At 58.7% G+C, this 14,187-nt stretch overlaps 1 protein-coding gene across 1 annotated transcript in view; it reads left to right on the forward strand.

Annotated features, from left to right (window-relative positions):
- The window catches only part of LAMC3 (laminin subunit gamma 3), a 55,629-nt gene that overhangs the window by 11,557 nt on the left and 29,885 nt on the right, over window positions 1–14,187 (forward strand). Inside the window, exons 2-7 of the mRNA XM_045870476.3 lie at window positions 528–832; window positions 4,641–4,771; window positions 7,839–8,005; window positions 10,098–10,286; window positions 10,371–10,488; window positions 12,020–12,118. Of these exons, the coding sequence (XP_045726432.1) occupies window positions 528–832; window positions 4,641–4,771; window positions 7,839–8,005; window positions 10,098–10,286; window positions 10,371–10,488; window positions 12,020–12,118 (1,009 nt within the window). The remainder of the gene's footprint in view (window positions 1–527; window positions 833–4,640; window positions 4,772–7,838; window positions 8,006–10,097; window positions 10,287–10,370; window positions 10,489–12,019; window positions 12,119–14,187) is intronic.

The raw sequence follows: 14,187 nt of genomic DNA on the forward strand, positions 1-14,187 counted from the left end.
TTGGACGAGGAGAGAAGTTAAATGAACACCAGAAGAACAGAGTGTCCTGGGAGGGTTGCATTAGGGTTCAGGGGAGTTGGAACGGGGTGTCTCCAGACTCCAAGGGTCTGAAGTCCCTGGGGAGGAATGAGCCTAAAGACACGGGTGGAAGGGTTGGCTTTGCTGGGGTGTAGTAAAAGAAATTAGGATTTTCAGGATTTGGCAACATCCCGTTGCTAGAGGTACTTGAGCAAAAAGGGTTGGCTGCCTGTCAGGGGTGTTACCATTCAGATTCCTGTGCAGGGAGGCAAGTTGGCCTAGGTAAAGGATGGCAGGTACCTAGGAAGCATACCACTGTTGTTCTGTCTGTCCCGGTCCGGTGCCCCTGACAGGCATCACTAATCGATCATGGCACACTGAGCACAGCACTCCAGGCAGCCTCTCCCACCCGAGATAGTTAACGCAATGTCGCCCTTCTACTCTCCCTGCTCCAGGACTCTGACTCTCCCTTCCCTTCTGTAAAATGGGTCCATGCCTTACTGCTGCAGGGAAAGCTTACGAGATCACCTACGTGAGGCTGAAGTTCCATACCAGCCGCCCCGAGAGCTTTGCCATCTACAAGCGCACCCAGGCTGATGGCCCATGGCAGCCCTACCAATATTACAGTGCCTCCTGCCAGAAGACCTACGGCAGGCCCGAGGGCCAGTACCTGCGCCCTGGCGAGGACGAGCGCGTGGCCTTCTGCACCTCCGAGTTCAGTGACATCTCCCCGCTGAGCGGTGGCAGCGTGGCCTTCTCCACACTGGAGGGCCGGCCCAGCGCTTACAACTTCGAGGAGAGTCCCGTGTTGCAGGTCAGAGAGCAGCCGGGCCTGGCCGGTCGGGACTGGGCTGCGGGGGGGTGGGGGTGGGGGATCCCTGGGCCCGGGGGTGCACAGGAAAGTCACGAGCGGAAGGATCCGGGGTCCTACGGGATCCCACAGTTTTCAGATCTGAAACAACAGAAGCCTTTGTGGTGTCTGCACGTGTTGTGGACGCCGCCAGTGAGCTAGATGGAGGAGGACCTGCTCAGCCAAGCAGAAGCGTCCCTTCCCCTGCCCATTGCAGCAGGGCCCTGTGGCTCCTGGGAGCCCTGTGACAGCCACCAACTCAGCTGACCCCTCCCTTATGTGGGTCTGGACTGGAGAAGGGGTTTTCCAGGGGCGCACATGGGTTGGTGGAAGGGCCCAGACCAGAACCCGAGTGTCCTGACTCCTTCCTCACTGGTGCTCTTTCTAGATGCTTCTAGCACACCCTCCCGAGGGCCTTGCTTCCTTCCTCTGTGAACCGATAACGTTGCCCCCCGTGTGTCCCCGAGGGCTTTTATGAGGGTAAAATGAGAAACATGAAAAGAACATGAGTTTGGGAATCGTGGAGTCCTGGTTCTGTGCTATAAGGCGGCGCTCTCTAGAATGTTCTGCAGTGACAGATGTGGTCTCTAGCTGAGCCGTCCAGGGTGGTAGCCACTAACCATGTGTCTATAGGGCACCAGAAATGAGACTAGCATGACTGAGGAAGTGTATTTTAAGTCTTATTTTAACGAATTTTAATTTAAATTGCCTGGTCTGGACAGTCAGTTATGAAGCAGCCGGCACAGTGCTTGGCACGTAAGAAGTGCTCGATCACGCTTTGAAGGGAAGAGCCCCCAGTGGCTCAAGAATAGGCCTGTAGCTGTATCCATTCACACCTCCTGCTGTCCAGCCCACTGGGGTCTGCTCAGGTTTGTGGCCTTTACCGGTATTGGTCCCCACGCACGTCCACGTTCCTGAGTGTCGGTGACCTTTCGCCTACAGATGCAGTGCTCTGCTCCATGTTTCTGAGCACTGGACGGCCCTCTAGTCCACACCCCTGGGTCTCCTGTGCTGAGAAAGTCTGCCCTCCCCTCCCTTGACAGGCTCAGAACACATCCTTTGCCGGTCAGAGATAACCCCGGGCGCCAGGGATAGAATTCCTGTTTATCTCTAGAGGGAACACTTAGGCCCAGAAAGAAATTGTGTCCCTGCCCCGGCTGCCCAGCACAGAGGCACATGGAATCAGCTGGTTTGGGGTCCCCAAGACCACCCTCAGGTTCAGCGATTGTCTTGAAGGGCTCACAGAACTCATGACAGCCGTGAAACTCCCAGCGACAAGAGGTGCCTGGAGCAGCGCCCAGGAAGGACCAGGGGTGGAGCTTCGTGTTGTCCTCTCCCAATATAGAGTCGTGGGGACGGCATTTTTTTCTCCCAGTGACGTTGTGACAGCATGCAGAGTATTGTCAACCCAGGAGGCTCGCCTGTACCTAGGAGTGGGTCACATAGACATGGCCCATTGCCTGCATGGCTGACCTTAACCTTCAGCTCCCTCAGAGGACAAGCTGATTCTGTGTGGCCCAAGGCACCTGCATAAACCAGTTGTTAGCATAGACTGTCTGGAGTGGCCCGAGACCACAGGCCAACAAAGACACTCTTACCAAGCAGGGCATTCTAAGGGCTTAGAAGTGACCTCCCAGGAGCGGGGCAAAGGCCAAACCTCTCTTTGGGCAAGGCTAATCCTTTAAGGTACAGGATCACATTTCCAGATGCCCGGGTCCTCTTTGTCTCATTAAAAATATTCGTGTGTCATCATCGTGATTCTGTTTAAAATGACAATTTCTTCTCCACGGGGTTCCAAGCTCTGTAGATTACCAATTATCAGCCAAGGTCATCGGAAGACAAGCAGAGGGCCAGGCCCCTGTTCCTGTGTCTGAGGCATCAGCCCGGGGCAGAGGCTCGGGCTGAGACCCTCCCGTGACTTGTCTCCTATGTGCTGGACGTTGTCCCCGACAGAGAAACAACCTCTTCAGAAATGCCGCCCCCACCCCCCACCCCCCCACTCCCTATCCCAGGCAGAACCCAAGGTCAAAGAAAGACAACGAAAGGCAAGCCCACCTTGCCCTTCCGTCCTTCCTTCTGGGAACATCTGGGACGGCGCTTCCTCTGAGGACTCGGAGCATTTCGGGGTGGGAAGTAATGAAGGATATGTCCACGTGCCTGCAGGGTCTTGGGTCCCTCTGTTCCCCAAGAGGGGCCAAGGATCCTGGGGAGAGGGCCAGCTTGCCAAGCAGAATCGGGCCACCAGAACCGAGTGGTCACCTGAGCGTCTCCCTTGCGGGGTGCTGGCTGGAGCAGAAGCTCCCCGCCCCCTGCCTCTGAAGGCCATATCCTGGACCCCAGGGTCTGGCCAGAATCCACCCGAGAGCCCACTTGTGGTTTTAGCTGGGGCCATTCCGAGCTGCAAAGGCCTGTTGTACCTTGGGGCTCCGATTTGCCCTAACATGACCTTTAAGGCATCAGGGAGAGCCCCATACGATTTGGGCTGAGGGAACAAATGCCCCTTCTCTCTCCCAGCCCGCGACCTCGTGCACTCTGGGCTCCGCCGCCCCAGGCACTAGCTCTCTGCTCCAGGGACCCAGCAGCATCAGCACAGCCTGGGCATTTGCTAGAAATGCAGAACCTCAGGCCCTGCCCCTGACCTCTGCTTCAGAGGCTGCGTTTTAACCAGATCCCTGAAGGCACACTGACATTTGCCAGGCAGCTGGCTGAGTGACGGGCGCTTACGGACTCCGCTCGGTGCTGAGGCTCCCGCTGAAGTTCTTCTGGTGCCGGACCCTCCCTCCCCAGCGGAAACCTCCTTGGGCAGAGGCCCTGGGTCCCAGGCAGTGGGCTGGCGAGCTGCTGAGCTCAGAGGGAGCAGCAGAGACCCTGCATCACGCTGGGGCCCGAGGACAGACTTTGCCAGAAGTTCGTTTCTGCCCTGATGGGCCTGATTGCTAAACCAGGAGCTCCTGGGCTGAATTAAAATGCTGATTAAAATTCAGCCGGAGCTGCCTCTGTGTACCTCTGATTATAACAGCAGGCGGATGAAAATGTCAGCCTTCACGTGGGCTCTCTCCTACCTCCCCGCCACGCTCTTCCAGGGGGAAGGTGTCATTCAGCGATCAGCAAGTATTTACTGAGCGCCTGCTACGTGCCAGGCAGAGCCTGGGGGCTGGGGATGCCGTGAGAACAAGGGGCCCCAAGTCCCTACTCTTGTAGGTACAGATGTCACCTGGGGCAGGTGACTGGCTGTGGGAGCCTGAGCATATGAGAAGCCTAGAAACTAGGACCTGCCCCACATCAGGCCCAGCTGAGTGGGGGAGAAGGGCACTGGGACATGTCCTCCCCCCACTAATATCTAGGGTGGGAGAAGTTAAGTGCACAACAGGTGATATAGGCTGGACTGCTTTGGCCCTGCCCCCCAGCACCTCGGCCACTTACTGAGCATGTCCCTACCCCACGCCCCACTGTTGACATTGGCCATCCTCCTCCAAACACCCTTGTGGGGTTGGCACAATTCCTTGTCCCATTTTATAGATGGGGAACGGGAGCCTCCGAGACCTCGAGTAATTCCCCAAAGTTGCACAGCCAGTAAGTGGCCTGGCCCCCAGGCTGGCTCATGATCCCAAAACGCAGGCTCCTTATTTCTGCACCGTTCTTGTGATTTGTCTAAGCTTGGTTTGTCCCTGGGTCCCATGAGACCCGCAGGGCAGCCAGCTGGACCTTCAAGCAGAACTCGGGAGCCTGCTGATGCCTTCCCTCCTCCACCCTTGCCCCCCGCCCCCCCCAGGAGTGGGTCACCAGCACCGAGCTCCTCATCTCCCTGGACCGGCTCAACACGTTTGGGGACGACATCTTCAAGGATCCCAAGGTGCTGCAGTCCTACTATTATGCTGTGTCCGACTTCTCTGTGGGTGGCAGGTAGGTGGAAGGCAGGACGGCAGGGCCTGGGAGCCCAGACCCTGGGTTGCGGGCAGAAAGAGGGTGGTCACCATATGGGGGTCACCCAGTGGCTGCCGTGGAGGGTGGAGAAGCCACTTCAGATGCCTCAGGGGACAGAGGAGGGGCAGGATCCTGGTCCCCTGGGCCCGGCGTTCGAGGTCTTCATGGCCCAGCCACATCCCAGCTCCTTCATTTCCTGTATCAGCCGTGCCTCCACTACCATGTGCAAGACATGCGAGACCTCGCACCTGCTGATCCCTCCGCCTGGAGGTCCCTGCCCCTTCACTTTCTCCTCCCTCCCTTCCTCCCTTTCTTTCTTCCTTCCTTCCCTCCCTCCCTTCCTTCCTTCCTTCCTCCCTTCCTCCCTTCTTTCTTTCTCTCCCTCCTTCCTTCTATCTTCCCTTCCTTCCTTCCTCATCCTTTATCCCTTCCCCTCTGTTCCTTTCCCTTCCCTCCTTTTTCTTTCCAAGTCAAGCTGGTTAAGGATGACCACGGGCCTGTGCAGGGCTTGAAGCTTTCAAAGATTTACTTCTATCAGCACTCCTGATTTTACAGACCACGCAGCCCATCCACACCATTCCCGCCCCAGTCTCCTGCTAACCTTGGGTATGGTTGGGCTTCACAGGGACCCAAACATTTTAAATAAGACTTTGAGGCACCTCTACGCAGACTAACGGGTCAGGCCACTCCAATGCCCCACGGAAGGGGCCCCGAGTGAGCAGGGGCTGTGTTTCTGACCCCCTCTCTCCTGTGGGCACTGCCAGGCTCTGCCATCTGGACCCCTGGTGCTGGCTCCCCGGGCTGCTGTGGTTTGGCTGAGCATCTCTCCTCTCTGGGAAGCAGGGGCCGCCCAAAGGGCAGAGGCCTGTCTTTCTCAACATCCCTGGCCTGTCTCCCCGTGGCTGTCGGTACTGGGCACACATGGCGGGCTGGGGAACCAGGGGAGGCTCACGCAGTGTCTTCAGCAGGAACACTTGGGTGCTTCCTTCTTGGAAAGGAAAGAGGAAGACAAAGGCGTTCCCGCCCCAAACTCAAGGGGGTGGCAGACTGTGATCAGATTAGTATCTAACAAACATGTCCTCCACCCCAGAATAATAAGGACGGGGGCCAGGGCGGGGTGCGCCAGCCGGCAGGGAGACTGCTCTGCAGACAGGGGCCCAGCCAAGGTGGGAGGAGGCCAGCATCCTGGGCAGAAGGGCCAGCGTGAGCCACCTCGGGAGACAAGGCTGCAAGATGGTCTGGTCCGTGGACCGAGTTCCCTCATGTCCCACAGGCAGTGGGGAGCTGTGGAAGGATTTGGCCAGGGTAGTAACAGGGTGTGAAAAGTCTCCAACGCCCTGACACTGCACGGGGAAGGATAAGGGGAGAGAGAAGAGAACGTTAGAAAGTGGCCGTGGGAGGGGCTGGTAGGGCGGGTAGAAGCTTGTGGATCTGCAGGCTATGTAGAATGGGGAGTCAGCCTGCTGTGGGGGTCATGGCCAGTGTGAGTGGGAAGAAAGCAGCTTCTGGAATTCAGGGATGCTTGGGTGGCGTTCGGAGAGGTGGAAAAGCCCAGAAAGGGAAGGGAGGGCCCAGCTACCTGCACCCGTGGTGTCAGGACCCTCCAGGCAAGGCTGGGGCTGGGGGAGAAGAGGTGGGGGTGTCTGTGAGGGCCCCTCTGTGCCTCCTCCCCTGTCGCTCCCATGCTTGATTCAGGTCAAACCACCCGGGAGGAGGCGCTCCCCACGATGGCGGATGGTGGCGAGCTCCAGCGCCTTCTGTCAGGGGGCTTTGGGCCAGAGAACATCTGGGCCCCAGCTGCCAGAGCCAGACCACCCTCGGGCCTGCAGCTGGCTGGGGGGCAGGGGGCCGGCACCGCTTCCCACAATGGCCTAGAAGAATTTCATTCTTTCCCTCGGGGTCAGAGGGCTTCATGGGGGAGGGTGGTGTTCGCAGACCTCCCCAGGGGCATGGGCAGTCCCTTGTCCCAAGACCAGGGATCACCCTCTCTCAAGACTGCCTGGGGTCCACCTCACCCCTGCCAGAAATGCTAGGGCGTTCCCTGCCTACCTGGGGCTCCCGCGGAGGAAACAATGCCCTGTGCTCTTCCCAAGCCTTGTGTCCCCAAAGTGGAGAAGATGCTGGGGGTGCCGAGCAATCCTTAGTATATACTCCTTTTTTAATGAATTGATGAGTAAAGTAAATTAACGAGTAAAGGGGTGACCTCTATTTCCATGCATCTGAGGAGGCAGCCTCCAGGGTCCAGGAGTGTGGGGTCTGCGTGGAGCAGAACAGGGTGCAGAGTCTAGCTCTGCCACTTAGCACCTGTCTCTTCGTGGCCTGAGCCTCCGTTTTCTCATCTGTGCAATGGGGGTGAGTGTGGTCCCTCCTGCTGCAGCAGGGAGGCTCCAGCAGAAGGTATAAGCTCAGCCGGGGACAGCACAGAGGAAGGCTGGAAGCTGGACATCGTGGTGGCCCCATGCGCTCACTTGGGTCTGCCCAGTTCTGCCAGTCTCCTGTCCCTGTGGGAAGGTGGATGCTGCGGGAAACGGGCCCCAGGGGCTGTCCCCCAGGCACAGACCCACTGGGGACATGAGATGAGTTGGGGGCTGTCCTCCGTAAGGAGCGACCTCTTTCTCGCCCCTTTAGACATGAAGGAGGACTATGTGAGCTCGCTGGCTGCCCCCTTCCTCCACCCCGTGCCCGTGAGCTGCCCCACCTTCCCCCCGGGGGACTGGGATGACTTCTTTCTGGGTGTCGCTAGGCTAGGACTCCTTCAGTAGCAGCCTTGCAAACTTTGCCATTCCTAACTGCTGGCCCGGGGCAGCCTGCGTGCCTCAGTTCCCGCGTCTGTGAAATGGGAAGGATAGCGGGCTCGTGAAGACGCAGTGGGTTTGTCCGCGGATGGAGCTCAGAAGAGCACAGTGCGGCCAGCTCCCCGGGCACATAGTAGGGCTTCCCTGGAGCTCCATCACTGAGCGGTCGAATCAGGGGCTACCTGGCGATGAACCCCTCCCCTGACGGTGCCTTCCCCAGTTTCTGGACCCCGATCTCCGTGTTCCCCCAGGTGCAAGTGCAACGGGCACGCCAGCGAGTGCGGTCCCGATGCGGCGGGCCGGCTGGCCTGCCGATGTCAGCACCACACCACGGGCGCCGACTGCGAGAGCTGCCTGCCCTTCTTCCAGGACCGGCCGTGGGCCCGGGGCACGGCCGGGGCCGCCAACGAGTGTGTGCGTGAGTGTCCCGGGGCTCTGGGCAATGGGGGCCGGGGGGGGGCTGGGGCCAGGAGCCGTGGCGCCGGCTGGGGAGCAGACTCCCTGAGACCGGCAGTGGGGGCTGCCCCGACACTAACCCCCCGTGGCTGCAGGGATGAGGAGGGGCAAGGGGAGAGCGGAAGGGGGCGTGCGTTCCTCTGTCTTGCCCCCTACAAAGCACAAAGCACTCCCCCAGACCAAATCCCCCAGTCGAGGAGGAGGAGGCTGCGGCAGGAGGGCTGGGAAGGCCCCCCACTGTTCTTTGTTTCAAGGGCTCCAACCGCTAATCAAAGCCAGAACAGAAGGCCCCGGGTCCTGGGGGGTGCTGACCTGCCCACCCAGCCTCGCCCATGGCCCCCCAGGCAGCCTTTGATGTCCCAGTGCCCATGTGATGTGGTTTGGACCACGGAACCTCAGAGACAGGCTGCAGAGGATGGTGCTGGCATACCTTCCCCCGGGACGTGGGGCTGCATACAGTGGGGTTGGGACTGTCCATCACCATCCGTCCCAGCTTCCCACGGGCTCCGAGCCTGCCCTGTCCCCCAGAGAGTCACCCGAACTGCTACTTCAGGCTCCCCGAGGGCGGCTGACCCTCACTGGGCCCTGGATCCCGGCTGCCGGCAGGAGGAGCCTGTTCATGGGCATGGTCCTGACAGCCCGGTCTCTGGGCCCACTCTCCTCGTGGGCCGGGGCTGTTGGCAGCCAAAGCTGGGACGGGGCGGGGACAGCCTGTTCTGCAAACAGCGTAGCGCTGTCTGCAGGAGCTTCCCAGGGCCCCCGGGGCCCTCATGGGGTTCTGTTGCCCTCACTGGCCTGCTTCCCCCAGGAAGTCCTCCCTGGGGCCCAGGAGGCGGTGCTGGCTGGCTCGCCCATTCTGAGCCTGAGGCTGTCTCTGTGGTGGGGACACAAAAGGCCAGACCACTTCTCCTGCCGTGTCCTCGCCCAGTGGTCACATCTCTGTCCACTCTGTCACCAGCCCGGAAGCCGGGGCTTCGTGCCTGACCCCTCGCCACCCCCCAGGGGAGGCAGCCCTGAGCTCGGCCTCATCCATGTCCCTCCGGCCCGCCTGACTGTGTCCTTCTACTCAGTCTGCGCCTTGGTCCCAGCTCCGTCACCCCTCCTCCAGGCCTGAAGCTCCCCCTGCCCTGCTTACCAGCCTCCGGCCTGGCTCTGCCTGCAGCCCGAGGCTCTTGCTAAAGTGCCAACCCAATTACACCCAGCCACTGGCTGAACCTCCCAGAGCCTGCCTTGCTCCAGGTGAAGTCCACTGACCATGGCTGCCTGGCCTCCCTGGATCAGGCTCTGCTGACCTCTCGACCTCATAGCTGCCCCCCGCACCCCTCCCTGTCCCATCATTCTGCCCATCAAGTGACATGCCAGCATCCCCCCCCCCACCCCAGCACTGGGCAGATCTTTTCTGGCTGTCCACGGCTTATGCTCCGGCCCTCACCTCCCCCCTGGGACGCCCCCCGCCCTGAGGACAGCCTGTGGGGTCCCTCCTTCAGCTCCCAGAGCCTCCCCGCAGCCTTCCACCTGTAGGATTTTCGCTTGCTTGCTGCATCTGGCCCCCGTCAAACAGGGAACAGCACTCTTTGTGATGCTCGCTGACCACCCCCCACCCACGCTGGGCTCACAACGGGGCTTGAGACGGACCGAGCAATCCTTAGTACATACTCCCTTTTTAACGAATCAATGAGTAAAGGGGTGACCTATATTTCCATGCATCTGAATGACCTCATGGTCACTAGGAGCCAGATCCACACAATTCTTGCGGCTGAGCGGATCCACGAGACAGCTTGGAGCGAGCCACGCTGCCACTCCAGAAGGTGGCCAGCCGTGATCCGTGCGTGCGGACGGTGCGTCCGGCGTGCCTGGGAGGGTCCTGGGTCTTGCTGCCCCCTTTGCTCTTGAGAGTCCTGTTGGGGAAGATCAGTCGACTGGTCTCCGTGTCCTTGATCAAGCTGGACCTTCGTGGAGCTGGCCACTCCTTCGTTACCGGGAGGCGGATCGGCCCAGACTCCCCTGCCGCCGAGCCCGCCGCTCACGCGCCGCCCCCTGCCTCCTGCCCACAGCCTGCAACTGCAGTGGCCGTTCGGAGGAGTGTGCGTTCGACCGGGAGCTCTTCCGCCGCACGGGCCACGGCGGCCGCTGCCTGCGCTGCCGGGACCACACGGCCGGGCCACACTGCGAGCGCTGTCAGGAGGACTTCTATCGCTGGAGCCCTCGGACGCCGTGCCAGCCCTGCGACTGCCACCCGGCAGGTAGTGGGCCCCACCACCTCGCCCCCGCCCCCGCCCCCCCGGCCCCGACCGGGCCCCCGCTGCCCTGTGCCCTTCCTCCCCCAGGCTCCCTGCGCCTCCAGTGTGATACGTCGGGCACCTGCGTCTGCAAGCCCACGGTGACGGGCTGGAAGTGTGACCGCTGCCGGCCCGGCTTCCACTCGCTCAGTGAGGGAGGCTGCAGGTGAGGCGGCCACGCAGGGCACACAGGTGGTGGACTGGGACTGAACGCCAGGAAGCGGGAGGAAGGGGAAAGTCTCTGTCCTTCCCTCCGGCCTTCCATCTCTCTTTCCGTCATTCCGTCTTATTCCCATTCTGCAGCCACCCCCAGTCCCACGCGAGGACTAGAGACACCCCGTCCCTGGAGAATGTGAGACAGGGCATGAGTCCCTCGGAAGCCCGGCTGTTCTTGGGGGTCAAGGGCAGGCTTCCCATGAGAGGCACTGAGCTCCTAGTGTGAGGCCTGAGAAGGGAGGGCTGCCGAGAGAGGGCAGAGGGAGGGGCAGGTGTTCCCGGCAGAGGAAGAGTGCGTTCAAAGGCTCAGAGGCAAGTACAAGGCGAAGCTCGGTATGGATGAGCGGGGGGTGCAGGGCAGGAGGGTGCACAGAGGAGGAGGGTCCGATGGGGCCTCGGAGGCCTCAGGAGGAGCTGTGGACAGGTGTGAGGCAGGAGTGGGATGAGGTTGGAGGCCGGGGGAGAGGCTGCAGCAGGAACAGCTGGGAGACATGGCAGCTCGCACTAGGGTTTGGCCACGGAGAGGCAGAGAACCAGACAGATTCCAGAGCCCCTCGGAAGGCAGAGTTGGCAGGAGGTGGTCACCAGGGAGCAGAAGAGGAAGAATGAAGGCAGAGCCTCCAGGCCCCTGGGTGGAGGGAGGCCATTCATGACACAGGGAGCACAATACGGGGAGAGGCTGATTCTGCAGTGCTGGTGGGGCATCCAAGGGGAGAGAACAGGCAAGGGACTCCTGGGGTCCAGACCTCAGAAGAGGGGTTTAACATGCTGGTCTAACTCAATCACTTAATTGAGAAACAACCATGACCAAAAAAATAAAGCTCTTAGAAACTCAGAAACACTTTTAAATGAACTTGGCTTTGGTTACAACAGGCTCTTTGTGTATTTGAAAGGCAATGGAAATACATCGGGATTGGATGGGGAGTCTCGGATGCCCCACAGAATACTCAGTGGGTGTAGGCACAACTCTGGCCGTGGAAGGAAGTCTTCCTCTACCTGTCCTCTTGTCCCTCACCTCAAGCTCCTCCTTGGTGCACCTATGGCCTCTTATATTTCCTCTTAGAACATATCAAAGTACAGTACCTACCTGTTTGTCCATCTTCAGTTGACTGTAGGCTCTGTGAGGGCAGGAACCATGTCTTGTTGGATGGATGGATGGATGGATGGAAAGATGCATGGATGGGTGGGTGGGTCAATCAATAGAAGGCTGGAAGGATGAATAAATGGATAGGTGGCTGGAAGAATGTACAGATGGATGAGGGGGTGGGTTGGCAGATGGATCACTCTTCAGGTGAGTGGATGGGTCACTTCCTTGGCAAGGTGGAAATGGTAAAAGCCAGGCGGCAGGCTCTTGGGTCAGCCTACCTCCTGGTTCTCTAGGGAATGGGGAAGGATGGAGAAGTTCCCTCTCAGGAGGATGGGTTATCCTCACTCTGGAATTGCTCATTGGATACCTTTCCTACTGTCCTATCTCCTTGCAGACCCTGCACTTGCAGTGCTGTCGGCAGCCTGGGCACCTGTGACCCCCACAGCGGACGCTGCACCTGCAAGAGGAACGTGGAAGGCCACCTGTGTGACAGGTGGGTGAGCCGATCCGACCCTCAGCTTGCTGGGAGTGACTTCAGGGCTCATGATGTGGTGGAGGAGCAGGGGCAGGGCCGATACAGACCTGGGCAACTTCGCCACCTGTCACCCTTCCTGGGGCACCGTGGGTCTGCCATCCTGGAAGTTATCTAAAGGTTTTGACACTGTTTATAAAGATTTGTTTATTAGAGAGAGCGAGAGAGAGAGTGCACGAGCAGGATGGGCAGAGGGAAAGGAAGAGAGAACCTGAAGCAGACTCCATGCTCAGCATGGAGCCTGACGTGGGGCTCGATCTCACGACCCTGAGACCGTGACCTGAGCCGAAACCAAGAGTTGGACTGTTAACTGACTGCGCCACCTGACGCCCGGACGCCACTTATACTTTGACCCCTACACTGATGGTTATAAGCTGTGATAGCCATTCTTTTTTTACATCTTAAAAAAAAAAGCTGGAAAGGATAGGAGAGATGCTCTAATCCAGGAATAGCAAATACCTGATACTCCCACCACTGCCCTCCCCGCTCACCCCCAGGGCAGACATCACTAGTGGAACGCCGCGGTCTTTACCATGAGCCCCACTATAACCTCAGAATCCTCTCTGCTCTACTCCAAGAAGCTTCTACCAGTTGAGCTGCGATTCCAACCGCTTTGCCGTCTTTGTCATCCTATCGTGGACAAATGGAGTGTCCGAAGTTCCACAAGGCAAAATTACTTTTCCAAAGCCACGTGATCCTTAAACTTCCTCTTTGGTGTGTTCAGGGGACCTCCAAGCCCCAAGCAGTAGGGCTGGCGGACAAATGTGGGTTTACCTCCTTAGGCACACACCGTCTCCTCTTCCTGGCTTTGGCTCTGACCTCTGAAGCCCTTTGCAACGAGCACAGGGTCTGTTGGGGGCTTTTTGATTCTCTGCCTGCAGACCTGTGTGTGAAGCACCTGATACAGCATTATATCATGGACTCGACTCTTGTCAGTGTGCACTGGGTCTCTACTGGGTCAGAAGAAGCCGTGGCTGGCCCTGGCCTTGACTTGCCTAGGTCAGCCCCAGGCCACCCCCTCACCTCGTCCACATGTGGCCTGCAGGCCCTGGGGTGGGAGCTCGGCTCCCTGATGGGACTTCCTTCCCTGAGATCCCTCAGGTGAGGAAACAGAGTGGAGTCGGGGAACCGGACCCCCACCTGGGTTCTCCCACAGCTCTGCCCCCCTCCACCTTGCACCTTCAGGGGGTCCTCCCTCTGAGCCTCACTTTGCCCATTTGTGAAATGGGACAGGTTGATGAGCTGTGCTCCTCAGAACTGGCTGGGCCCCGGGGGTCATCGACAGCTTCTTACGAATCCGATACCTCTACCCCGGCTGGCTCACACGGAGCCCCCAGGCGCAGACTGGGAGTCTGTGAAATGTTTCTCCAGGACTCCTTGGAGAAATGGCTGATCCCAGGGCTGGGGCCGGGGCCATGCCGGATGAGCCCAGAGTGTCTGGTCGTCACAGAGAGCAAGGAAGTACTTAATTAAAAACAAAACCAGACAAAAACGAACAGAAAAAAACCTCTAAACCAGGATGGGGGCCTGAGGACACAAACATTGACCTGAAAGAGCTCCCAGAGCTGGAACAGTTTGAACAAAATAAATAATGATGGTATTGGATTATAACCCAAAGAATCAAATAAATATCCGTGAGTCCCCACTGATATAAACAGATGAGGGGGGAAAAATAAATAACACCGGGACGAGAGGACAAATCTTCCTGGTGAAAGAATTCCAAATAATAAATGTAGAAGGAAGGGGGAGAAATAGGAAATCAGTTTGAATTTCACAGTAATGGTCGCGATGGGCAAGAGCCACCTAATTGAGTGGGCAGGATTTTAAGGAGAAACAGGGTATTCGCATTGCCCCAAATATCTCCCTCGCAAAATATTTGGTAATTACGGTGGTGGTGGTGTCCGCGTGTGTCCCCCGCCCTCCAGGGGATGGGGCTGCATTTATTTATTTATTTATTTATTTATTATTTTTTTAAAGATTTTATTTATTTATTTGACAGAGAGAGACACAGCGAGAGAGGGAACACAAGC

The sequence above is a fragment of the Mirounga angustirostris genome, unplaced genomic scaffold, assembly GCF_029215605.1.
Source record: "Mirounga angustirostris isolate CCGP_5_RB_7025 unplaced genomic scaffold, mMirAng1.0.hap1 SCAF_15, whole genome shotgun sequence".
NCBI classification, from domain to species: Eukaryota; Metazoa; Chordata; class Mammalia; order Carnivora; family Phocidae; genus Mirounga; species Mirounga angustirostris.